The sequence below is a fragment of the Petaurus breviceps genome, unplaced genomic scaffold (assembly GCF_028583685.1).
Source record: "Petaurus breviceps papuanus isolate PSGF00001 unplaced genomic scaffold, PetGlider_PUasm1.0 355, whole genome shotgun sequence".
Lineage (NCBI taxonomy): Eukaryota > Metazoa > Chordata > Mammalia > Diprotodontia > Petauridae > Petaurus > Petaurus breviceps.
In genome coordinates, this window is record NW_027186289.1 from 1,653,277 (window position 1) to 1,678,083 (window position 24,807).

Genomic DNA, 24,807 nt, shown 5'->3' on the forward strand with positions numbered 1-24,807 from the left:
TGGGTTAACAAGCTTACTTTAATCAGTCAAATATGTATTGTTTACCTAGTTCAGGGGAAAAAGGTTAGCACCCCGAACTTCAGAGTATACAGACAGAATTATCAAGACAGAGAAACAGATCAAGTGAACAGGTGTCCAAACTATCCAACCATTACATCCATACCAAATCAACATCTGGGATTTTCAAAGCTGGGGGGCTCTTACAACGGCTTCCCAGAGTCTCATCTGATCAAATCACAGAACACTTTTCAAAGTGAGCCCCAAAACAAAGCCTCAAATCAGGGTTTATATAGCCTTCTCCTGGCTCAGAGAATGTAACAACCTTCTGGACCCACTAGCCAATCAAAAAGTATCTACTGAAAAACAAGCCTCCCACCCCAGGCTCCAGGTGCACTTTAGCCTAGGGGCAGGGAAGATCTTAAAAATTTGCATTTCCATTATATTCGGCCCCAAGATCTTTCATGCCCATAGCATAGTCAATTTACTTTTGAATTAGCACTAAACACCTTTTAGGTCACATTTTCAAGATACAGAACTAAAGTTACCAAAGTGGCCACAGGGCCTTAAACAAACACAAAATACATGGCATTATCACCTCAATTCAAAACAAGTATCCAAATAAAGTTCTCTTGGGTGGAGGGGGGGGTGTGTCCTTCCCCTCACACAGCTCCAGCCCCTGTTTCCAAGTACAGAGAGGGGGCTGGGCAACAAAACCAACAAGGTGGGGTCCTCGGGGGTCCAAGGCACTTCATCCCACCCACCATAGTCACAAGTCCATCCTCCCCCTGGGTCACAAACTGTGGAATGCAGCCAGGAAACACAATCAGTGCCCCTGCTTTGCTGCTCAGTTCTTATCTTTTCCTGTGGCTGAATTTCGAACTCCTGGGTTCCTTCTCCTCCCGCAGGCGGCAGCCCTTCCTGGCTTCTGCCCAGGTCCCGATGCACGCAGCTCACCATTCCTGCTTTCAGCTCAGTGAAGTCCACATGCAGGCCATTCTTCTCTCCTGGTCCACAGCTCCACAAAGTCACAGCTACCACAACTGGGAAACAAACAATTATCCCAGCCCCATACTTTTTTTACTCTGCAGATTCTGTTCGTGACACCATTTTGTATCAGCAAGCACCCCAGCATCCCTAGGGTGGCTGCCAACACAGGTTCTTGGATCTGCTTTGTTAAAGGAAAGCAACTCAAAATGGGTTAACAAGCTTATTTTAATCGGTCAAATATTTATCGTTTACCTAGTTCAGGGGAAAAAGGTCAGCACCCCGAACTTTAGAGTATACAGACAGAATTATCAAGGACAGAGAAACAGATCAAGTAGACAAGTTCCCAAACTATCCCACCATTACATTCATACCAAATCAAGATCTGGGTTTTTCCAAGGGGGGGGGGGCTCACTTTGAGAAGTGTTCTGTGATTTGATCAGGTGAGACTCTGGGAAGCCGTTGTTGAGAGCCCCCCGGCTGTCTCCTTACTTGGGTGTGATGGATAGAGGATGCGGAATAAAATGCACATTTAAGAAAAGGACACTGTAGCAATTTGTGTTCCTTAGCTATGTGCTTTCATTACAAATGTTTTGGTGGTTAGATTTTTTTCCCAACTTTTGGTAGGAGAGGATGGCAGTGTGAGGGGTACTACCAATAGTACTGTTCTGCCCCTGATCCTTCACACCCTAAAAATAATAAGAAAGGAAATTGATGTAATAATACCTGTAATAGAACAGAAGGAAGGCCAGAATGAATGCTTTAAAAATATTATTTTGAATTCATTGTTACTCAAAAAGAAATTCAAGCAAACCACCTTTGTTTCATCCTTTTTTTTATTTTATGGTGTATACAAAATGTTCATTTTATTTTGTTTGTGATTTTCTAAATTTTAAAAAATAGCAAATCTTGACGGTTTCCGTTTTGTCATTTCTCCAATTTTGGAGACAAGACAGCAAATGATAAAATTATTTTCACATGACCTTCTCTTTTAATCAGTGCTTTGAAGCTTGTTTTCATGTGTCATTTATACCTGTCAGGACTTTGGAAAACTTCCTCTCCTTGCAGTACTTGTCGAATGGCATCAGTTCCTTGATACTGATACACATGGATGTCAGTTCTCTCCCCATCATGGATATACATGATTTTTCAGGGTCATTTATTATGTAATATTTGATATGTTCTGCATTCTACATTTTCTCTTCTAATTTGGTCTGTATTTGTTTAATTAAAACATGTAAGTTTAGAATTTTATGTGGATCTAAGATCAAGAACTCTCCTAGCCACAGCGGTGAAGTTATCTGAGTGTTTATTTGTATTTTTAAATAAATACTTTTTATCAGGAAAACTGTCATGTGCCTGTCCCACTGATGTCAAATTGAGAAAGAAAAGAAAACAACGCCCCCTGCAGATCTGTCTAAGCAAAGGCCACCCCCCTCTACTGTCCGGCCCAAGCATGTCCGAGTAGCGCGCCCGCTGAGCAGGCCCCGGGGGCCGCCGGGAGTCTCTGCTCAGACCTGGCCCCGGCCCTCGGCCCTGCTCTTCCGGCCTTTGTCCGGACTCACAGCCGGGCCGGAAGTCCGCTCGCCCCCTCCCCCCCAGCGGCCGCTCCGCTTTTCTCAGACCTTCTGCAGGTATTTTCAGTGTGTCTCACGTGCACGAGACACGGGCTGCGCTTCCTTACGTGTCACACGCCGGCTGTTGGCCCTGAAACTGTTTCCTAAACTTAGTCAGGTCCCATCTCCGCCATCCTCCCACACCCACATTTCTGCTCGGGCTCCCGCCGCGCTTCCCTCTGTCCCCGGGTTTAATTCTCCCGCCCCGCTCCCACAGAATCCCCCTTCCTGTTTGCCCCTCGCGTCACTTCCTGTTCGGATTTCACTTCCTGGGCCTTTCCCTCGCACACGTTCCCTCTGACTCCGCCCCCTCCCGCGGCCTTCCGACCCTCACCCGGAGCTCGTCCGTCTTCATTCCCGACATTCCCTGAGGCGCGGGCACTTCCAGGCTCTGGCCGGGCTTCTGTCTCTGACGAGAGTCGGCGGCGGAATGGGCCCGGGGCGGCCTCGGAGAGAATTCTGGGAAGGCGGCGGACTGGGCCCAGGCCGGCCTCGGAGAGGACTCTGGGAAGGCGGCGGACTGGGCCCGGGGCGGCCTCGGAGAGGACTCTGGGAAGGCGGCGGACTGGGCCCGGGACGGCCTCGGAGAGGATTCTGGGAAAGCGGCGGACTGGGCCCGGGAGAGGACTCTGGGAAGGCGGCGGACTGGGCTGGGGACTTCACTCCCTGGATTGTTCCTCCTCCAGAGGGAAAACAGCGCCTCCGGGCGGACGCCGAGGAGCCCGAAGAACCTGGGCCAGGGAGGAGTGAACAGGCAAGGCCTGGACCCCGACCTGGGGTGAGTGGGGCCGGGAGGCGGCCTGGGCCCAGCCACAGTGACTTTTGCCCCGGGATAGTGAGGGGAGCTGGGCGTCTGAGGCCGCGGAGACCCGGGGAACCCCTGCTGAGAAGGAGCAAAGGGGGAGGGGAGGGGCAGCGCCAGGGGGGCTGGGGGGGGGGCCGAGGCGGGGGGGCGGGGGGGGGGGCGGGAGCTTAGGCAGGTTGTGCTGGAGGAGGGTGAGCAGAGGCAGCTGGGTGGGGGGAGGCGCTGGCCCGTGAGTGCAGAAGCCGGGGTTTGGGAGCGTCGCTTTGGGGAACAGGTTTTACAGGGATCTTTAGTCACTAAAGTTATACAAGTCAGAAAAGTTCAAAGTGAATTCCTACTTCTAGCGAGCACCCTGCCCAGGGAGAGCAGAGCTTGTGGCAGGGGAGGGGGAGGGGGAGGGAGAGAGAGAGAGAGTGAGAGTGAGTGTGTGTGTGTGTGTGTGTGTGTGTGTGTGTGTGTGTGTGTTGGGGGAAGACAGACGAAGAATAGATTTGACCCAGAACCGGCCTTAATCGGAAGGAGTTGGAATGAATGAGGGGCGGGCACACGCATCCCAGGGGCTCAGACCACCAAAGGTCTAGGGAAAAGGAGGAAGTGCCTTACACAGATGCGCATCCTGCCTCCTTCCAGCACATGGAGAACTTTGGGCTGGAGTTTGGCATCGTAGCCACTAATGGCCTCCTGCGGGTTGGCATTTTTCAGCCGTACCCCTGAGTAACTCTCCCTCCATCCGTATGTCACTGAGGTGAATTCACAGAGCAGTGACAGTCATGGGGAATGTGTTCATTTAAATTCAATTTTGATCTCACTGAATAAACATGGGGGGAATTTTTTGAGAAATGCCTGAAGGCGCATGGGGTAAGGTTAGGTCTGAAAAATAAAAAATTTGATTTACTTTTTTTGGGGACTCAGAGAAATAAAGCCATAGTTATGGGAGCTGGAAACATCAGCAAGAACTTTTTTGAAAATGAGCCCCCTAAAAGCGAGGGACCCTTGTGGAAAAAGAAATTAATGACTGCCACTTGTTATTAAAAATCAAACATCGATTTGAGGGGAAATTGTGCTGAGAAGCTACGTTGTGATTCTAAAACATCAGGGAATTTAACCAGTCTTGGAGTGTACAGGGGGATCATGGTGATGATGATGATGATGATGGTGATGGTGATGGTGATGGTGATGGCCCCTCCATCCCAGGGCTGTTGGAGGAATGCAGTAATTCTAAAGTGCTTCACACTGAGCGAAGGACAAATGCTGAGGCTTGTTACTGGATTTTGGAGTAAAAGATATCTAAGATAATAATGTGGATGATTTTCTGAGAAGAACAATATTTTTATCTAACTCAGATGAAATTTGACTTAAGAAGTTGAGGAGTTTGGCATCACTGTTTAAAAACAAACACGATATTCTTTAGACTAATAGTTTTCTTGTGGAATTTGGGAAAAATATTGGACATATTCTTAGAAATATGAAGCCTTTTCATTGGAAGAAAATGCTTTTTTTTTGCTTTTTGGAGGGCAATTGGGGTTAAGTGACTTGCCCAAGGTCTTGGGCTAGTTTTTATGTTAAATGTCTGAGGCTGGATTTGAACTCAGGTCTTCCTGACTTCAGGGCTGGTGCACTGTTCACTGAGCCACCTAGCCACACCAGAAGATGATTTTAAAAATATACTGTTAGGAGTAACTTTTCTTAGATTCTGCAACATGTTGTTAGAGGAACCCATTCCGTATTGAGTTTCTAAAATGAGTATGATAAATCTCTTTTAAAAACTGTAATAATGAAGTGCCTTTTGCATCAAATTCTTCTAAGTCAATAACAGGATTGTGATTTAAATGTTATAACTCTGCTTGGGTAAAGTTCCTTGAAATGAACTAAATTGTTGTCATTTGGCAAAAGTCAGGTTAACATCTTATGAAATGGACTGCTAAAGATGGCAGGATTGTTTTAAAAACACTGTTATATGCTCAGTGGGTTATACTTTCCTCTAAACTAGCCCCTTGTAAGGAAGGACTTCAGGCTTCCTATGTATAACTACCCCATGATATAAGACTTAATATCACTCTAATTATTTAAATCTAATTTTTGTATACATTTTTTATATTGATATTAATGTACTTCCTGGGTTTATTCTGGCAGGGGTATCCCCATGAATTTTATACTCTCTAGAGTTATTTTTTTTAACGTTTTTTTTTTGTTGTTGTTGTTTTATTTTTTTCAAATGCTTTATTAACTTCTGACTTACATCATTCATTTCCGCCACATTTTGAGTTACAAATTTTCTCCCTGTTTTTCCCCTACCCACTGCCCCAAAATAGCAGTCCCACAGGATATCCCCTCCTCCAATCTGCTCTCTCCCATATTTTCTCCCATACCCCTTTTGACTTTTCCAGTGGATCTCTATGCCCCAGTGCCTGTATATCTTATTTCCCAATTATATGTAAAATAGTATTAATAATATATATTTGAATATTTGATTTTAAAACTTTTTGATTCATTTCCTTCCTCCCTTGTCTTCCACCCTTACTGGGAAGATAAGCAGTTCAGTATAGGTTGTACATGTGTGGCTAATGCAAAACAATAACATAGTACATATATTGTAAAAGACTGACTGTTTCCCTCCCTCCTATCTCACCTCCCACTTGTTCTATTCTCTACTTTGATCCCATCCCTTTTCAAAATTGGGTGCTTCCAACTTCCCTCCCTTCCATCATCCCCCCTCTTATCCCCTTCCCCCCCTACTCTCCTGGAGGGTGAGATACCCTATTTAGTGTGTATTTCATTCCCTCCTCAAGCCAAATTCAATGGGAATAAGGTTGACCCATTCCCTTTTGCCTTCCTATTCTTCCCCTCCATTGTAACCATTTTCCCTTGACTCTTCTATATGAGATAGTTTACCCCATTCTGTCTCTCCCCATCTGCTCTCATTATATTCCTCTCTCACCTCTTAATTTCACCTTTTAAGTATCATCCCTCCCTCTTAAATTGGTTCTGTGCCCTCTATGTATACCTGTAAACATATATACACACATTCACATATGTATTCATATGCCCATATACCCTCATATGTAAACATATACATAGATAGATAGATAGATAGATAGATAGATAGATAGATAGATAGATAATATATTTCTATTCCCTCAACTACTGAGAAAAGTTTCATAAGTTACAATTGTTGTTTTTCCGGAATGTTAATAGTTCAACTTTGATAAGTTCCTTATGATTTCTTTTCCCTGTTTACCTTCGCATGCTTCTCTTGCTTCTTGTATCTGAATGTCAAATTTTCTATTCAACTCTGGTTTTTTCAGCAAGAATGCTTGAAAGTCCTCTATTCCACTGAATGACCATATTTTCCCCTGAAACATGATACTCAGTTTTCCTGGGTAGGTGACTCTTGGTTTTAATCCCAGCTCCTTGGACCTCCGGAATATCATATTCCAAGCCCTTCGTCGATCCCTCAGTGTAGAAGCTGCCAGATCCTGGGTTATCCTGATTGTGTTTCCACAATATTCAAATTTTTTCTTCCTGGATGCTTGTAATATTCTCTCCTTAATCTGGGAATTCCGGAACCGGGCTATAATATTCCTAGGAGTTTTCTTTTGGGGATCTTTTTCAGGAGGTGATCAGTGGATTCTTTCAACCTCTCTTTTGTTTGCCCTCTGGTTCTAAAACATCAGGGCAGTTTTCTTTGAGAACTTCCTGGAGGATGATTTCTAGATTCTTACTTTGATCATGGCTTTCAGGTAGTCCAATAATTTTTAAATTATCTCTCCTGGATCTATTTTCCAGGTCAGTGGTTTTTCCCATGAGATATTTCACATTGCCTTCTATTTCATTTGTTTGGATCTGTTTAACAGCATCTTGATTTCTCATAAAGTCATTAGCTTCCATTTGCTCCGGTCTAATTCTGAAGCAATGATTCTCTTCATTGAGCTTTTGAGATTCTTTTTCCATCTGGCAAATTCAGCTTTTTAAGGCATTCTTCTCCTCATTGCCTTTTTGAGACTCTTTTTCCTCAGTCAGGCTGTTGACTCTCCTTTCATAATTTTCTTGCATCGTTCTCATTTCTCTTCCCAATTTTTCCTCCACTTCTCTTATCTGCTTCTTAAGGTCTTCTATGACCTGTAACCAGCTCATATTTTCCTTTGAAGCTTTTGGTGCAGGAATTCTGACTTCACTGTCTTCCTCCTGTTCCATGCTTTGCTCCTTTTTGTTTCCAAAAATAGGAGTCTAATGTTGGGATCTTCTGTCTGCTTTGTTTCCTTTGCCTGGTCATGTTGCCCCTCAGTCACTTGACCCCTGGGCTTTTTGCCACAGTGGGACTCTGCCACCAGACGGGAGTCCCAAACACTGGGGTTTTCTCAGCTGCCAGAGGTGTTAGATGGGTGCCCTCTCTGAGGTCTCCACACACTCTGGCAAGCTGGATGCACACTCCAGGACCTCCACCCTAGACTGCAATCCAGATCCAAGAAGGTTAAAGCAAGAGCAATTACCCCTCAGACTGGTGCTTGTTCCCCCTACACTCTGCAGGCCAGGAGCTGAAGCTGTCACTTGTGCCGCTGAGCCCAGTGGCTTCTTGCCCTGGAGGCAAAAGCCACGCCCTCCCACTTACTGGGTCCCAAAATCCAGACAGCACTGACTTCTCACTTTGTCCTTCACATCTGTGTGTTGACAGATCTGGAACCAGCCACAGCTGCTGCTGATCTGGAGTCCCTCTGGCTGGCGGCTGGTCAGGCCCGCCCTGGGGCTAAAGCTTCGGGCATGAGGCTGCCTGGCTGATTTCTGCAGGCCTGTCAGGCTGTCCTCAGTGGGACGTTAGTTCCTCTGTGTCATTTTGTGGGTTCTGCAGCTCCGAAGTTTGTTCAGAGTCCCCTTTTACATGGATTGGGGAGGGTGGAAGCCGGAGCCTCGGGGAGGTCTTGCTTCTACTCCACCATCTAGACTCCTTCCCCTCCCCCCCCATCAGAGTTATTGGGTGTCTCTTACTGTCTCTTTACAGGGTTTTGTGGGTGATACATAGGAATGCTGATGACTTACGTGAGTTACATTACATCCTGCTACTTTGCTAAAATTGTTTCAGGTAACTTTTTAGTTGAGTCTTTGGGATTTTCCATGGATATCATCATAGCATTCAAATAAAGAGCTGTTTTTATTACCTCATTCCCTAGTCTGATTCCTTCTATTTCTTTTTCTTCTCTTACCGCTATTCTCGGATTTCCAGGTTGTGTTTGTCCTTCCTTTTCAGAGAGGACCATGGCTTTACAGATATGATGCCATGACTTGCACTTGACTTGGATTTGAGTGAAGGAGGGATGTGCAAGGTCACCAGCCTCACTTTCTCCTCCAGAGATCCAGAGCCATCTGGATCCAGTAACTAGATATTCATCAGGATGACTGGAGATGACTCAGGAAGCATTGGGAACCCCTGGCCCTTTTAGGCTAAGGCATTTTCAAATATTCACTTAGGGTGAAAAAGTATTCATTCAGTTAATAGGCCTCTTTCAGTAGAGAGTCAAGGGATGCCCCCTTAAATTAGCACAAAAGAAAGAAAAAAAAGTCAAACTAGAAGGGGAAGACCCTCAGTGTTGCTGTTCCAAAGAGAAACAGTTACCAATGACATTCACTCTAAACCAGGAGGGCCCAAAATACAGCCACTAAGTGGAGCTTGGCCAGGGACCTATTGTGGTCCAATCTATGAGCTTCAGAGTGAACTGGGTTTAAGGTTTTGTGAAAGAAGGAAGGAAGGAATCTAGCCAGTAAAACCAAATTAAGTGGGCATCTTCTGACCATCAAAATTTACCTTCCTTTGAAGAGGGAGGGAGAGGGAGAGGATGAGCTGAATTACTCAGCTAGCTGGGTCCCCATTCAGGCAGCTTTGGTCTACTCATAGGTTCTGTTTGTCCCTTGTTTTTGAAAAACACCATGGCATCAGGGAAATGATGACATGACTTATAGTTGACTTTGATTTGATTGAGGGAGGGCTGTGCAAGGTCACCAGCCTCACTTATCCTTGAGAGTCATCTGGATCCAGTGACCAGATATCAGGATGACTAGACATGGCCCTGGATAGATTCCTTCCTTCCTTCCTTCCTTCCTTCCTTCCTTCCTTCCTTCCTTCCTTCCTTCCTCCCTTCCTCCCTCCCTCCCTCCCTCCCTGCCTTCCTTCATCAGATTTCCAATACAATATTGAATAATATTGGTGACAGTGATCATCTTTGAACATTACAATGTATAATGTTCTCTTGGTTCTGCTCACTTCACTCAGCATCAGTTCATATAAGTCTTTCCAGGTTTTTCTGAAGTCATTTCTTATGGAACAATAGTATTCCATTACATTCATATACCACAATTTGTTCAGCCATTCTCTGAATCCATGGGCATCCCTTCAAAACTAAAGGCAGTCCCCACCCTCTTAGACTTTATCTTAAAATGGGGAGTGGTGGACAGGGAGAGCCTCAGTGGTTGAAAAAGTTAGTTGGCTAGGGAGTGGGGCCTTAGGGCATAGACTGACACTCATCCACTAGGTAGTGGAGCAGAGTGGGTATTGATCTTGTTTCTTGCTAGCTGAATTGGAAAGGAGAGGGAAAGTTTGGGGACGAAAATGAAGGCAAAAGAAGGAACACACACATATATGCATATACATATACATATGATGCAATTTGGGGTTGCTGGGGACCCTGAAATATCAGGGTCTGGGGCAAGTCTTCCTGGAAAGGTTTAAGCACTTCTGTCCTAGTGGCGAGGTTTATTTTAATGCCAATAGAAGTGGCTAAATTCCTGGTGAATCTGCTCCCTAATGGGGATTAAAGATTGATACTGTATGTACAAAAAAGGACCACTGAAAAGATCTGGATAGGATTAAAGTGTGGTAAGCAGCCTGGGGTGGTCCAGGTACAATGGCGGTCTGGAGTTACATGGACTGGAGTGGATCTTGAGAACCACAATGAAAGGACCATAGAGTATCTAGGTGGACTGGGTTGGGCCAAGAAGCCAGGGGGTGGGTTGTTGTAGCAGCAAACACCCCAACATCCATAGGGTGGCTGCCAATACATGTTCTTTGATCTGCTTTGCTAAAGGAAAGCAACTCAAAATGGGTTAACAAGCTTACTTTAATCAGTCAAGCATATATATATAATTTACCTAGTTCAGGGGGAAAAGGTCAGCACCCCAAACTTCAGAGTGTACAGAGGTTACAAGCATAAGTTACAAGAACATTTCAACAGACAGGCTTCCAAACTGTCAACCATTACATCCATACCAAATCACAGTTTCCAGAGAGGGGGGGCATCAACATCTGGGTTTTTCAAAGCTGGGGGGCTCTCAACGGCTTCCCAGAATCTCTCTGGTCAAATCACACAACACTTCTCAAAGTGAGCCCCAAAGCAAAGCCTCCCATCAGGGCTTATATAGCCTTCTCCTGGCTCAGAGAATGTAACAACCTTCTTGACCCACTGCCCAATCACAAAGCACCAAGGTGTGGGCGTTCCTGAGAAACAAGCCTCCCACCACAGACTCCTGGTGCACTTAACCTAGGGGTAGGGAAGATCTCAAAAATTTACATTCCCATAACATTTGTGTGGGAAAATTTGAGGTCCAGGTCACATCACCCTTCATTCCCCCCTCAAACAGATGGGGCCCAAAATCTTTTGGGGTAAGGGGCAAAGGTCTTGGCTTCTAAAACTGCTTTCTGCTGGCAAAGGACTGTCCTTGCCTCGAAGGGGTCCCCAGGAGGAGGTTGACTGGACCTGAGCACATGTTGCATCCAGGGACGATGGGGGCACATGGGCTGGCACCCCCTCTTTGCTACCAACTGTAAGTGAATGGGCTATAGTCTCGAAGACAGAAATCTGACAAACAAGTTGGATTTGTAGGGCCCAGATATAGGGAGAATCAAAGTAATGTGAGAATGGGGGAAAGAAAGAAAACAAGAGCCCCATTAGAATTATGCCCATTTGACACAGAGGATTACCTGATCTTGTTACTTCCCCAAGCTTCCACTGATTGCAATCCCTGTAGGAGGATCAGACACTATTGGAAAGTAATGACAATATTACAGGTAGAAGTTTTCTATCCTGTACAAATGTTATTGTTACTGTCACCATTACTGTTACTACTATTACATATAAACTAAATAGAACCAGAAAACAAGACACACCATAACTCCACTGTAACTGGGAAAAAATAAACAGGACAAAGCATCTGAGGCTGAATACTGTGATGTTATCATGCCCGACCTTGGCCTTGAACTGGTGATGTGAGAATTTCCTCCCCATCTCCCACCCCCATTTCTTTGCAGAAGTAAGAAGGAGATTCTGGGCATGGAGCACTGACTCTAATGCCTGAAGGTTGAAATGGTGGTTAGCTCTCCTGGCTTTCCCCCTTTCTCATTCTACATTATGTGGGATGGACTAGAGACAGGAGCCTTGAGACCAGGAGACCTTTGGAGGGTCATCACAGTAGTCCCTGGATGAGAGCAGTGCTAGGATCCTGAGAAGGGGTGGATGAACCAGGAGAGAAGAAAGGGGGACCTGAGAGGGGAGGAAACCGTGGGAGGGGCCTGGCTGGGAGAACCAGAGGGCTGGGGGCTGGGCATATCCTTGTGAGGAAGATGAGTGTAGCAGGGGGAGAGCCGGGAGACCAGGAGATTCTGCTGGGGAGGTCTGGAGTCTCGGAACAGGGGGAGGGGGGAAGGGAAGCTCAGAGAAGATCAGCCTGGTGAGTGGGGTCCTGGAGTGAAGTTTGGAAACCTGGGAGGAGGGTAGGGGAGAAGGGGAATCAGTTTAGAAGATGGACAGGAGGGCTGGGCAGGACTCAGGATTACCAGCCAAAGGAGGTTGGCTGGAAACAGAAGCACTAGAAATTGAGCTCTCCCTACCTTCTTTGGATCCAAGGTCTCTACATTCTTCCATTGGAACTAATGTCTCTCTGCCTTTTTTCTTTGGAGCTAAAGTCTCTGCATTCTTCCATCAGATGAGAGACTACTCTGTGTTCTTTGAAGCTGAGGTCTCTCTCTGCCTTCCTCCCTTGGTAGTGTAATTTCTCTGCCTTTTTCCTTTGGAAGCTCTGATCTCTCTGAGTGCTTCACTTGGTGGTGAGATCTCTTTGCCTTTTTGCTTTGGAGCTAAGGTCTCTGCCTTCTTCCTTTGGAGCTGGGATTTCTCTCTGTCTTCCCCCCTTGGAGGTACAGTTTCTCTGCCTTTTTTCTTTGGAAGCTCTGATCTCTCTGCCTTCTTCCCTAAGAGCAGAGACCTGTCTGACTTCTGGGAGCCAGCTCTGCACATGCTGGTGCCAGGAAGGTCTGAATAAGGGCCCCTCCCCACAACCCACTTCTGCTTGCTGCTCTTTCCATTGGACTTCATCTTAACCCTCTGACCTCCTGCTGAGTGTCCTCCAAGCTTGCCAGGACTGAGTCTCCCTCTAAGTCCTGGCTCTGGGTGTTTCCCCTGCTTCCTGTCCAGGCTCCCTGTCACATCCCAGAGGTCTTAGGGTGTGTAAAGTATTTATGATTCTCCTATTAATCGATACTGTATGTGGAATGAATATACTAACTACCTAGATTTTTCAGAACTATCATTTTCCCAAGGGATTTTAACTTGCTAGTCCGGGATTCACGACAGCTTAGTGACCAAAACAACCCTAACCCTATTAGTGGGTATCCTCTTCAATGAGATCACCATAAAATTTTAAGGTTTAGGGTTAGGGGTGTGTGAGACCCCAAAATACCAACACTTTGGGTCCTGCCAAATGAATTTGATTCAAGTCTTCTCTCAGCCAAAGTAAAGCAAAGTTTATTGAAGATTCACCATAATGGGTAGACTCTTAAGGAGCCTTAGTATCTGTGATGCTTGTACTGGACCAGAGGGCCAGAATAATCTGACAGAGTGAGTCTGCACTAGATCATTCTGTGGTGCTCACTCTTTCTTGGAGGCAAGATGGGGTTGTGGGAGAAACAGAAAGGTTGTGGGAGGAATCTAGGAGTGTTCTAGAGGAGGAGTTTGAGGAGGGTCTTCAGGAGGAGTCAGTGAGGTCAGATTATAAAAGATGAAGGGTGGGAAGTAGCTGGACAAAGGAGGGCTAGGCCAGTAACAAAGATTTGGGCCAAGCTACAATGAAAGGTCTCAGGAAAATGCCTCATCAAATGGGAAGATTTAAAGAGAGTTCAAGGGGGTTCCCAGAGCCTTGACTTCATCAAACTTAAGCACTGTTTCCCACAGGACCCAGGAATGCCATGCACGAGTCAGCCCTGGAAACAGCAACTCAAGACCTAAAAATGATTGTCAAAATTCAACCCAGTTGTGATTTGTATGTGTATAAACTCTGCCTTTCCCCAGCAGGGGAAGCCCTCCCCAAAAAGAGGACTTCAAGTTTGCAAACCACTTCCCTGACTCTGAAATGAATTAATTAAATCCTTTCTTGATTGCAGGCTGTAATAGCAAGCACCCCAGCATACCCAGGGTGGCTGCCAACACAGGTTCTTAGATCTGCTTTTCTAAAGGAAAGCAAATCAAAATGGGTTAACAATCTTGCTTTAATCAGTCAAACATATCATTTACCTAGTTCAGGGGAAAAAGTCAGCACCCCGAACTTCAGAGTATACAGACAGAAGTTACAAGAAGACAGAGAAACATTTCAAGCAGACAGGCCTCCAACTGTCTGATCCATCCATTACATCCATATCTAGTCACAGTTACCAGAGAGGGAAGCATCAACATCTGGGTTTTCAGAGCCAGGGGGCTCTCAACGACTGCCCAGAGTCTTGTCTGGTAAAATCACTTAACACTTCTCAAAGTGAGCCCCAAAACAAAGCATCCCATCAGGGTTTATATAACCTCCTGGCTCAGAGAATGTCACAACCTTCTTGACCCACTGCCCAATCACAAAGTATCTCCTGAAAAACAAGCCACAGGCTCCAGGTAGGCTTAAGCCTAGGGGCAGGGAAGATCTTAAATTTACATTCCCATTACACAGGCATAACTGCCTCTGGCCATTCCCAGGTTAGAGACCTGTGCAGTAGAATTCTATTGACAGGTGCCACCCCCAGTTTTACCATTGGGTCACAGCTTCCTGACCCACATATCTCACCTATAGTATTGATGGGATATAGGCTCTGGGAAACCCCTTGAACTCTGTTTGAATTATCCCACTTGACAAGGCATCTGCCTAAAGCCATAAGCCTTTCATTATCCTAGTCCCAAATCTCAGTTACTCTTCACCTAGCCCAGCCCTCCATTGTTCAACTGCTTTCCACCCTATATCTATACCCAAATCTGTTACCCTTAAACTAGCCCAGCTCTCCATTGTCTCTCATCTCCCAGTAGCTTTCAGCTATTTGCCACCCTTAATCCCATTCCTGGAGCCTGACCTCAGTTCCATCAGAGATCTTCCTTAGACTTCTCCTCTAGACCACCCCTAAATCTTCCCACACTCTTTTCTGTATTTAAAATCCATCTTGCCTCTCTGAGATTAATCTAGCTCAGACTTACTCTGTGTTTCACATTCTAGCCCACATCTCCAATACAAGCGTCATAAATACTTAAGACTCCTTAAGAATCTACCATTATGATGAATCTTTAATAAACTTTGCTGTATTTGAGCTGAGAGAAGACTTTAGTAGAATTCATTCGGCAAGACCCAGTGTGTTGGTATTTTGGGATCTCAAGCACCCCTAAACCCTAAACCTCAACAGTATAAGATGGAAGCAGAGCTCTGAGTCTGGAGTCATTGAGGCTGTGACTGGCTTCATCCCATCTGGGATCCCAAGCCCCTTCTCCCTCTTGGGTCCCTGTAGGAGGATGGGAGAGGGGCAAGAGGTCAAAAAGTAGTTCTGGAGGGTGGCAAGACCTCTTCCTGCTCTCCCTGCTGCCCCACTCCACTGTGGTGGAGTCTTTCCCCTGAGGGTTGGACAGGGCCTTTGTAACTGCTCTGAGAGCTTGTAATGGTAATAGGAATTTAAAGATCTTTCCTGTCCCTTAATAGGCCTAGGTGAATTTGAGGACCTTTCCTGATTTGAAAATAAACTATGCCCCCTAATAGGCTCACTATGGTCACATGGAACCTGTGGTAGGAGGCTTGTTTTCCAGGAGACACAACTGTTGTTATGTTGTGAAGAGAATAAGAGTGAGACCGAGATCTGGGTTCAAGGTAAATTTAAGATGTGGATTTATTGAGCCATGCGATCTATAAAATTCAATAAAATAAATTGAAGCACTCGACTGCTTGGAATATACACTTAAATTAGGCAGTCCTGAATGAGGGACAATGCTCATAAAGGCAAAAACCACAATTGGGGAGGGGAGCTAGCATAAACAATGACATACAGAAAGTGAGAACAGCCATTGGTTGGATCTATAGCTCGGGCTAATTTGGGAATCAGGGTACAAGGGCGAGACCTTCCTTGTGACAGGGGTCCCTCTAGAACAGGGTGGAGGGCACAGGGGGAGTGGAATTCCCAGAATAGGCTGGGGTCATAGAACAGGCCAGGTTATTCTGGGTGAAGGGTGTGGGGGACCCTGCTTGGTCAGCATCCCAGAATAGGGTGGTCTCTTGCATGGGATAGACTTGCACCATGCCTTTGTATACAGTGCTGCTTCAAGACTTACTGATTTAGGGAAATACTAACTCAAGGAAAGATAAGGGAGCAGGGGACTATGCTTTGGGTGATTCCCTTTACCCAGGACTAGGCCTTTAAGCTGTTACAAGCGGTTACAGGGTTTAGGATAGAGACAAAGACAAATATAAAGTGGCTTAATGGCGAGCTCCAAGTCAGGGGGCATGTGATTTGGGTTAGGGTACAACAGTTACTTTGTAGTCGAGTGGGTCATGAGGGTTGTGATGTTCTGTGTCCCTGGAGAAGGCTATATATACCCTGAGGTTTTGCTTTGGGAAAAATTGTGTATGTGGCCAGATGAGACTGGGCAGCTGTTGAGCCCCCCCAGCGTTGAAAACCCAGATGTTGGTGCTTCTCTCTCTGGTGACTGACGGTAGTATGTGATGGTCAGACAGCTGGAAGCCCTGTCGGTTGGTCTGCTGAATTGTGTTATTTTCTCTTTCTACATTTTTGTCTGCCTGTAACTTCTAAAGTTTAGGGTGTGGACTTTCCCCCCTGAACTAGATAAGTGATATATGTTTGAATAAAGTAAAAGAGTTAACCCTTTTTGAGTTGCTTTCCTTTAGAAAAGCATATCAGAGAACCTGGGATAGCCGCCATCCTGGGGATGCTGGGGTGCCTGCTGCTATTGAGCTCACCTTCAGGCACTCCAGCAAGAAAAAGGAGTCAGTCAATTCTCTCCCACCCTGAGGTTCTTCTCCTTCCCCAGGTCAGCTTGCTGAGTACCAAAGCCTATTCCTAGGAGAGAGACCAAGAAACATGGCCCCTGGGACCCACAGACCCCCATCCCAGGTAAGTGAAGTCCATTGACAGACCTGACTAGCATCAGCAGAGGTAGAATCCAAGAGAGCCAAGGAAGCTGTGTCCTCTTTTACAAAAGGGGACACTGAGGCAGCCAGAGATGAAGTGACTTACCCAGCGTTGCAAAGCCAGCCAGTGTCTGAAGCTCTAATGGACCTCAAGTCTTCCTGATTCCATTTACTTTCCCTTTCTAGGAATTCAGATGAAGGCCTTATGATCTTGAACCCCTTCATGCAGCTGCCCCAATGGCTGGCCCACAGTGAATATGTGTGAAGCTTTAGTGAAGGAATATTAAATTAGCAAAGCTTGTCACATGCTTGGGGTCCTAGGAGGATCTTCCTGCCATCCCAGCTGAGGCCCAGGAAGTAATAGTGACTATATTTCGGTGACAATGGTAAGTAGCAGGGACAGGATCTGAAGCCAGGATTCAGGAATCTAAGGCCAGTGGGTGGTGGGTTTGGTTCCCATTATTTCATGCTGGCTCCCACATATTCGTGTGTACTTAGACATGTGTATGCACATTGAGGGAAAACACAAACTATTTGTAAAGGTAGAGAAATAAAGCCTCTGTCCTTGAGGAACATCCATTTTCAGGGAGGGTGGAGGGCAGGTGGACACAGGGGTCCTGGCAGAACATGGAGGTGTTAACAGGATTTTACTGAGCTAGTTTCTACCCTGAGAATGATAGAAACAGCAGGCCAGAGACAGTGCCATTAATCAGGCAGGTGACTAATGAATTTCATTATGAGACACAGATTGGCAAATCATAATTCCCTTCTGAAGGGCAGGGCAGAAGAGGGCAGGACTCTGGGGATTAGGAGGACCCCCTCCATGGTTGATTGGCAGGAAGCAGAAACCCTTGGAGCTGAGATCTATGCTTTCTGGGAGCCAGCTCTGCACATGCAGGTGCCAGGTAGGTCTGAACAAGGGCCTTCCCACGCCCCCACTTCTGACTGGCCTTTCCATTGGGCCTCATTTTCCCCATCTGGCCTGTTGCTGACTGTCCTCCAGGCTTGTCAGGAGCAGGCCTCCCTCCAAGGCCTAGCTCTGGGGCTTGCTACTTGTCCAGGCTCCCTGTCATGTCCCAGAAGTGCTAGGTGAGTGCAGTCCATCCACAGACCAGATCACCATCAGCAAAGGTGGAATCAGAGAGAGCCAAGGAAGCTTCATCCTGCTAGACTCAGGTTGTCCTTTGCACTGTTAGCAGAGCAGAAATTGTCCTCCTGGTTCTGCTCATGTCCCGCCTCAGGCCACACAAGCCTTCCCTGGTCTTTCTCAATGTTTCGCAATTACCATTTCTTGGTCCAGTCAGTAAGCATTTAGAGAGTGGCTTCTCTGTGCCAAGCACTGTGCTAACGGATTGGTTGTGCAAAGAAAGTTTTAAAAAATGGCAGGCCCTGCTCTCCATGAGCTCAGTCTAATTGGGAGAAAACATGTCATCATCTGTGTGCAAACGAGCTCTGTACAGAATGGAGGGAGGCGCCCTGAGAGGGAAGGGACCAGAACAGCTTGTTTTCAGGGGAGATGTTACCTGAGATGTAAAGGAAGCCAGGAGGCCAAAGTGAGGGGGGAGGACATTCCAAGTGCGAGACCCAGCCATTGGGAAGGCTCAGGGTCAGGGGCTGGAGGGTCTGGGTCAAGGGTCAGCCAGGAGGCAGGTGTCTCTGGGGCAGAGAGGAGAAGAGGACCAAGGTGGAATGGACTGGAAAGGGTTGAGGGGCTGGTGGCATGGGGGCAGCCGTGTGCCAGGAGCCATATAAATATTGTCTCATTTATAGATATTGTGAGAATTGTCAGGGTCCTTGCCAGGGACAGGCCGAAAAAGGGAGCACAGGTCACAGACAGACAGTAAACTGTGGTTCCTTTATTCACTCTGCATGGACATGTGTGTCTCACAGTGTCACAGATGACATAGAGACAGTCTCCCCTCCTAAGGGACGTGACCCATGCTTTGGGGAGGATGCCTGAGGTCTTGTAGGCATGCTTACAAAGAAGTCTGGGGCAAGAACAGGGTGGGGACAGAGAGGAAAAGGAAAAGAAACAAAATGTCAATTTACAGTTAGAGCTAGAAAGGTCTGTTACAAAGGTCTTTAGCATGGCTACTTCCAAAGAAAATGGCAGCTGCTTGATTAGGCACCTTCACTAAGGCTTTTTTGCCTTCTTAGACAGAATGACAGAAGAGGAAGTGAGTCCTAAGAGTTTTCTCAAAGAGATTGGGGGAAGAGGTACGGAAGGAGACACCGAGGACATTGACCTCAGAACATCCGGTATACCATCCAATGGAGTCAGTTATGGTTTCTTAAAAATTCACTTTTAAAAACCATCATCTAGGGGCAGCTAGGTGATACAGTGAATAGAGCACCAGCTCTGGAGTCAGGAGGACCTGAGTTCAAATCCGGCCTCAGACACTTAACACAAAAACTAGCCATGTTACCTTGGGCGAGTCACTTAGCCCCAGTTGCCCTCCAAAAAGCAAAAAAAAACCCCAAACCATTATCTGCTTGCTATGTGAAAACCTCAGTGGTAAGGGTTGGGGAATATTAGTGCCAAAGGTGTGAGTGTGCTTCCCAGAGTTAAAGAAAGAAAGGAATTTGGGGGTGAGAGGTGACCAGAGAGTAGCAGTCATTGGATGCAGGTTGGGCTGGTTAAGGTGAACTCTTCACTCAGGAGGCAGCCTCTGGGGCTGCCCTAGAGGGCTGACTGAAGCAGGAATCATGGCCTGAAGGTGGCGTCAAAGACCTTTTCTTGGTCTTTGGAGGCTATTCACTTAGAGTACAGGTAGGCCATCTACTTTTCTGATCTCCTGGCTCAGCCCTAGCTGGGACCTGCAAGGCCAGCTCTGGATTTTTAGGAAATGTCTTTATCTCAAGGAAAAGGGCTGCTTCTTCCAGCCAGGGAGTCTGCCAGGAGGAGGAGACCAAGGCAGAAGTTGCCTAGAAATGTGGGCCATATGGAATGCAGAAGAAGGCCTTATGGGCCTCAGTGAAGCAAGGCCTTTTCTGAGAGGGTCCACCAGTCTCTTTCTGCCTCAGGCCTGAGGCCCCAGGATCATTTTCTTCCTTCATTCACACTCATGGCTAGAAATTTAGGCCTCTGCCTTCTTCTCTACTGCTGTTCCTCATCTCTATCAACTACTATGCCATGGCCATGGCAGTGACTCTCTTCTACCTTCCCCTTATCCTAGTGAACCCATTTCCACTCCAAGGTTCACATTTTGCTGGGCCAAAATGCAAAACACTGGTTCCTCCTGAGAGTTCCTCTTCCATTATCTGTCTACCAGCTACCATTCTCCCTACTTCATCCTATTTGGGGACTGAGTCCCTTGTGTTTCTGAGTAGAAAGACCTCCAGAAGAAAACTCTGACAGTAGACTAATCCCCAGGAGTGAGCCCTATATTTTGAGGTACTGGCAGCAAATGGAACTGAGTGTGTCCTAAACTAAATTATGATGTCTACTCTGAAGTCACGTGGATACTTGTGATGTTTTACACTCTATCAGTGGGTCATACCTTCTTGAAAAAAACTCTTAAAATTTGGTTTTAAGGGCATATGTTCAGAAAACATAAAGATAAGAATGAAAAACATTAGGTCAAAATGACTCTATCCTGGTGTCTGAGTTCAGTAAGTCTGGAGTAGTGGTGGGGAACCTGCGACCTTCAGTCCCCATGAGATTTCTGGATCTGGAGTGTGGCTTTTTGGCTGCATCCAAATTTTACATAACACGTTTGGTCGATTTGGCAATTAAAGTATCAATGCTGAGTTTGCAGGAGCCCTTTCAGGAAAGGGAGGATAAAAACTAAGCTGTGTAAAGAGTTAAGGAGTGAGTAGAGGGCAGTAGGGCGGCCCAATAGATATAGCAGTGGGCTTGGAATAAGGAAGACTCACATGCTTGAGTCCAAATCTGGCCTCATAGACTTAGTATCTGTGTGATCCTGAGTTACTTAACTCTTTTTGCTCAGTTCATCATTTTAAAACAGCATCAGGAGGAAATGGCAAAGCACTCCTGTATCTTTGCTCAGAAAATCTCAAATGGGGTCTAGAAAAGTCAAATACAACTGAAATAATTGAATAATGTCATGCACTGTATTAAGACCTAGGGATTCAAACAGAAGAGAAGACTGTCCTGTGGCCATAGAGATTACCCATTCAGTGGGAAGACAACAGAAGAAAGGAAGAGATTTTGGATAGGAGCCACAGACGGGACAAGGCTGGCAAAGTCAGTGAGAAGTTCCAGAGTAGTGCACCAAGGTGCAAGTGTGGAGATGTGTGAGCTGACCCCTTCTTATGTAGGTGTTGGAGGCCATGAGCTCAGCCTGTGGAGGGGAAGAGAGAATGTGGGAGGATGGGGAAGGAAAGAGATGGGCAAGAGCTTCTGATAAGGACAAGTTAGGGATTCCAGAGATGAAGAAAAGCATGGCCTTCCTACAGTGACCACATGATGAATGGATGGAATGCATTGAAGAGTCAAGACTCAGAACACCCAGTGGAAAGAAAAGAATGATAAATTCTTAGGAATCCAAAAATATCAGGAAAAAACTAAAAACTCTTTAATTGCTCAGAAATTCAATAGAAATAAAGGAAGCTCCAAGTGAAATATATAAATACAAGATAAATCAGGTATTTGAAATTAAAAGGATAAAAAGGGGAAGAGATTTTTATCTCCAAGAGAGAGAATTTCTCCATAATAATCCAACTTCGTAAACAGTGAATCATACTGTTTTGCTGGAAATGAAAAAGAAATGAAAAGTGCTAAATGCCAGGTGCCTTGTGGAAACACAGATGAGCCCTCCATAGCATCAAAGGGTCTGAAGAAGTGGCCACTTTCTTGTACAATCACCGTCACTCTGCCTCTTGACCTAACCCCAACATCTTGGAGTTATAACAGCATGCTGAAATAATTTATTTTTCTTTCTTTTTTTTTAAACAGTTGGGGTTACTTGCTCAAGGTTACACAGCCAGGTATTTCTGGGTGTGGTGCTAAGTCTCTGAGCCCGGATTCGATCCCCAGGTCATCCTGACTGGGGCCGGCACTCTTACTCGCTGAGAAAATAATTTATTTTTCATAAACTATCAATGTCTTTCTTATACATTAACTCGATCTCTAACCCCACCTGATAAAAGTTTATGTTTTTAATGAAGGAAGAAATCCTCCTTTCCCCAAGTACTTACTCTTTTTTTTTCTACAATTAAATATTAAAATGAATGAATGTTCCATGAACAATTGAAAGTAATCATAAAGGAAAGACAGAAGATGTTTCAGTGTGACTCATCATACCCAGGGGCAAATCAACCCTTCAGTATAAGAATAGAGAACTCTTCTTCACTTGGCTGGAAACAGTCTGAAACCACTCAGTTGAGGTCAGATTGTGAGTAATCTTGCTTTAGAATTTTTTTCATACTTTGTTATAGACTTTTACCCAATTTCCCTGATAATTTGTTTGTTCTCTGCTCAGGGATAACAATTTTTTTTTCTCCCAGAATACACAGTTCTTAACAACTTCCCACAAACTGTTCATAGAATATTCTTAACATGTTACTTAGGACACAGGAGGAATTTCCCGTGACCTCACTTTCTCCACAATTCTTGTGTGTCACTCATAGAGCACATATCTTGTTCCTAATTCCATCAGGAAAAGCATTGTCTAGTAAGACGTTTTTCTAGCTTTTATTTTTCCATCATGATTCTCACTTCAAATGTAAAATGTTTTTCTCCTTATTCCATTGGGTTCTTAACAACTCATTTCAGGTGTTAACTGTGACGTAAAGATTATATGAGTTGTAGGCAAATCCCTGATCTGGGCTTTAGTTTCCTCTTTTAAGTAGATGAGGGTTCAAGTAGATGAATTCTGGAGTCTCTCAGCTCTAAATCATGTGACTTTTGGTGGTTTAGGAGTTGGTGACGTTCAAGGATGTGGTCGTGGATTTCACTGAGGAGGAGTGGTGCCTCTTGGACTATTCTCAGAAAGAGCTGTACAAGGAGGTCATGCTAGAGAATATCCAGAACCTACTGTCCCTGGGTAAGGACCATTTCCTCTCTTTTCTTCGTCTTGTCAGACAAAAACTAGCACAAGTGGCAGAGAACGGATCCATATTCTGCTGATTCTCATCTCAGACGCTTCACTGAGTGCCCAGTCTTCTGCATGCACCAAGTCTCTGTCCACTTTGGTCTTGGCTTGTCACCTTTTGAAGTTAAATGATTTATTAGCAATCAGGTGTCTTACCTTGATGCCATGGATTCCTCCTCTGTGAAGGTGTCTTAACAACTTCACTGAAAATGTCATGCTAGGGGCGGCTAGGTGGCGCAGTGAGTAAAGCACCGGCCCTGGAGTCAGGAGGACCTGAGTTCGGTTCCAGCCTCAGTCACTTAACACAAAAAAACTAGCTCTGTAACCTTGGGCAAGTTACTTAACCACAGTTGCCCTCCAAAAGGCCAAAAAAAATTAAAAATTAAAAAAAGAAGAATGTAAGAAAATGTCATGCTAAAAAGAGTGTGAGGGGATTCTGGCAAGGTGCCAGAAGAGGACAGGAAATACTTGACTCTCCAAGAATCTCCTTAAAGGAAGAAAACAAATTGGCTCAAACTCTGGACAATATAAAATACCTGCCAAAACAAAAACAGGAACTATATAAACTAAATTACAAAAACCTTTATATCCAAATGAAATCAGATTTAGGTAATTGGAGAAGTATTAATTGTTCATGGGTCTCCAGGCTAATATAATAAAAATGACAATTTTATCCTAACTGATTTATATATTCAGTGCCCTTTCAATGGAATTATCAAAATTATTTTTTACTCAGTTAGAAAAAGTAATGAGAAAATTCATTTGGGAAAACAAAAATCAAGAACATAAAAGGAAGTAATAAAAAAAAAGACTATCAAGAAGGAGGTTTAGCAATACCAGATATGCTTTATTTTAAGGCAGTTCATATCAAAATTATCTGGTGCTGGGTAAGAAATAGAAAGATCTCAGGAATAGTGTATACACAGAGCAGCAAATAAACATAACTTTGTATATGATAAGAATAAAGACAATATTTTGGGATAAGAATTCATAATTTGGTAAAAAAAAAAGTTGCTGGAAAAACTGGAAAGCAGTGTGTCTGAAACTGTACACATAGACAAACACACATGGAAATACAGAGACATATGTACCTATTTGTATGCAATGGTAGCGAACTCTGAGGGAAGGGAAAAGAAAGAAGACATTCTGTTGTAGATTTGAAAGGAATAGGAAGTTGTTGAGAGTAGATTTGCAATTTCATGTGTAATCATCTTTAAATTTTATAGTACTGTGTTGTGGAAATGCATTACCTATATGTAAAACCAATTTAAAAAAGTAATTTGTCAAATCAGTGGAATTTGTTTATTTCAATGGCCTGTGAATTCCCATGATCTAAGCACCATTGAAAACCTGTGATGGACTATAAGGAACATTAATATGGACCAAATGGAGAGTTTGTCTAAGGAGTGCTTAGCATCCAATATGATCAAAGTGTCGTTCCATGACCATTTACAGAACGTGTGTCATAGTATCTGAACTGAACGCCAGAGCATCTTCAAAACAAAACAAATGCCAAGAGTTACCCTGAATAGAGAATGTGTTGCACGTTAACAGTTATTTTAAGAGGTGAAGAATAAAATTAGGTAGAGAGATGTAAAATGGAGCAATTATCAGGCAGAAATTAATTCTCTTGGAATTAGGTGGGAGAGCAGGTAATGCTGGAACTTTAAAAGAGGCCAAAAATGAGCTTCCACAGAAAAAACCAACAGGAGCTGAGGGATTTGAAAGGGAGTTTTACCAAACATTAAAGATCAACTAATATCAACATTAAATCAGTGATTTGGGAAAATAGGAAAGAGGGTATAAACCCCTTTTATGAAAGAAATATGGTACTGATACACCAGGAAGAATAAAAAAGAGAAGGAAAATAATGGACCAATTTCATGCATGAATATGGATGCAAAAATCCTAAATAAAGTATTAGCTAGGGAAT

At 44.9% G+C, this 24,807-nt stretch overlaps 2 protein-coding genes, 1 long non-coding RNA gene and 1 pseudogene across 3 annotated transcripts in view; 1 reads left to right on the forward strand and 3 right to left on the reverse strand.

The window, feature by feature from the left end:
* Positions 1–3,035, reverse strand: LOC138168190 (uncharacterized). The gene is made up of 2 exons (XR_011170055.1): positions 2,935–3,035; positions 1–1,040 (listed from the first exon to the last, which is right to left on the reverse strand). It is a non-coding gene; the product is annotated as an uncharacterized lncRNA (long non-coding RNA).
* The window catches only part of LOC138168138 (zinc finger protein 665-like), a 552,079-nt pseudogene that overhangs the window by 405,283 nt on the left and 121,989 nt on the right, over positions 1–24,807 (reverse strand).
* Positions 1–24,807, reverse strand: part of LOC138168139 (zinc finger protein 665-like) — a 176,365-nt gene that overhangs the window by 31,443 nt on the left and 120,115 nt on the right.
* LOC138168135 (zinc finger protein 585A-like) overlaps positions 3,031–24,807 on the forward strand; it is a 26,085-nt gene continuing 4,308 nt past the window's right edge. Inside the window, 2 exon segments of the mRNA XM_069097169.1 lie at positions 3,031–3,378; positions 22,700–22,826. Of these exon segments, the coding sequence (XP_068953270.1) occupies positions 3,031–3,378; positions 22,700–22,826 (475 nt within the window).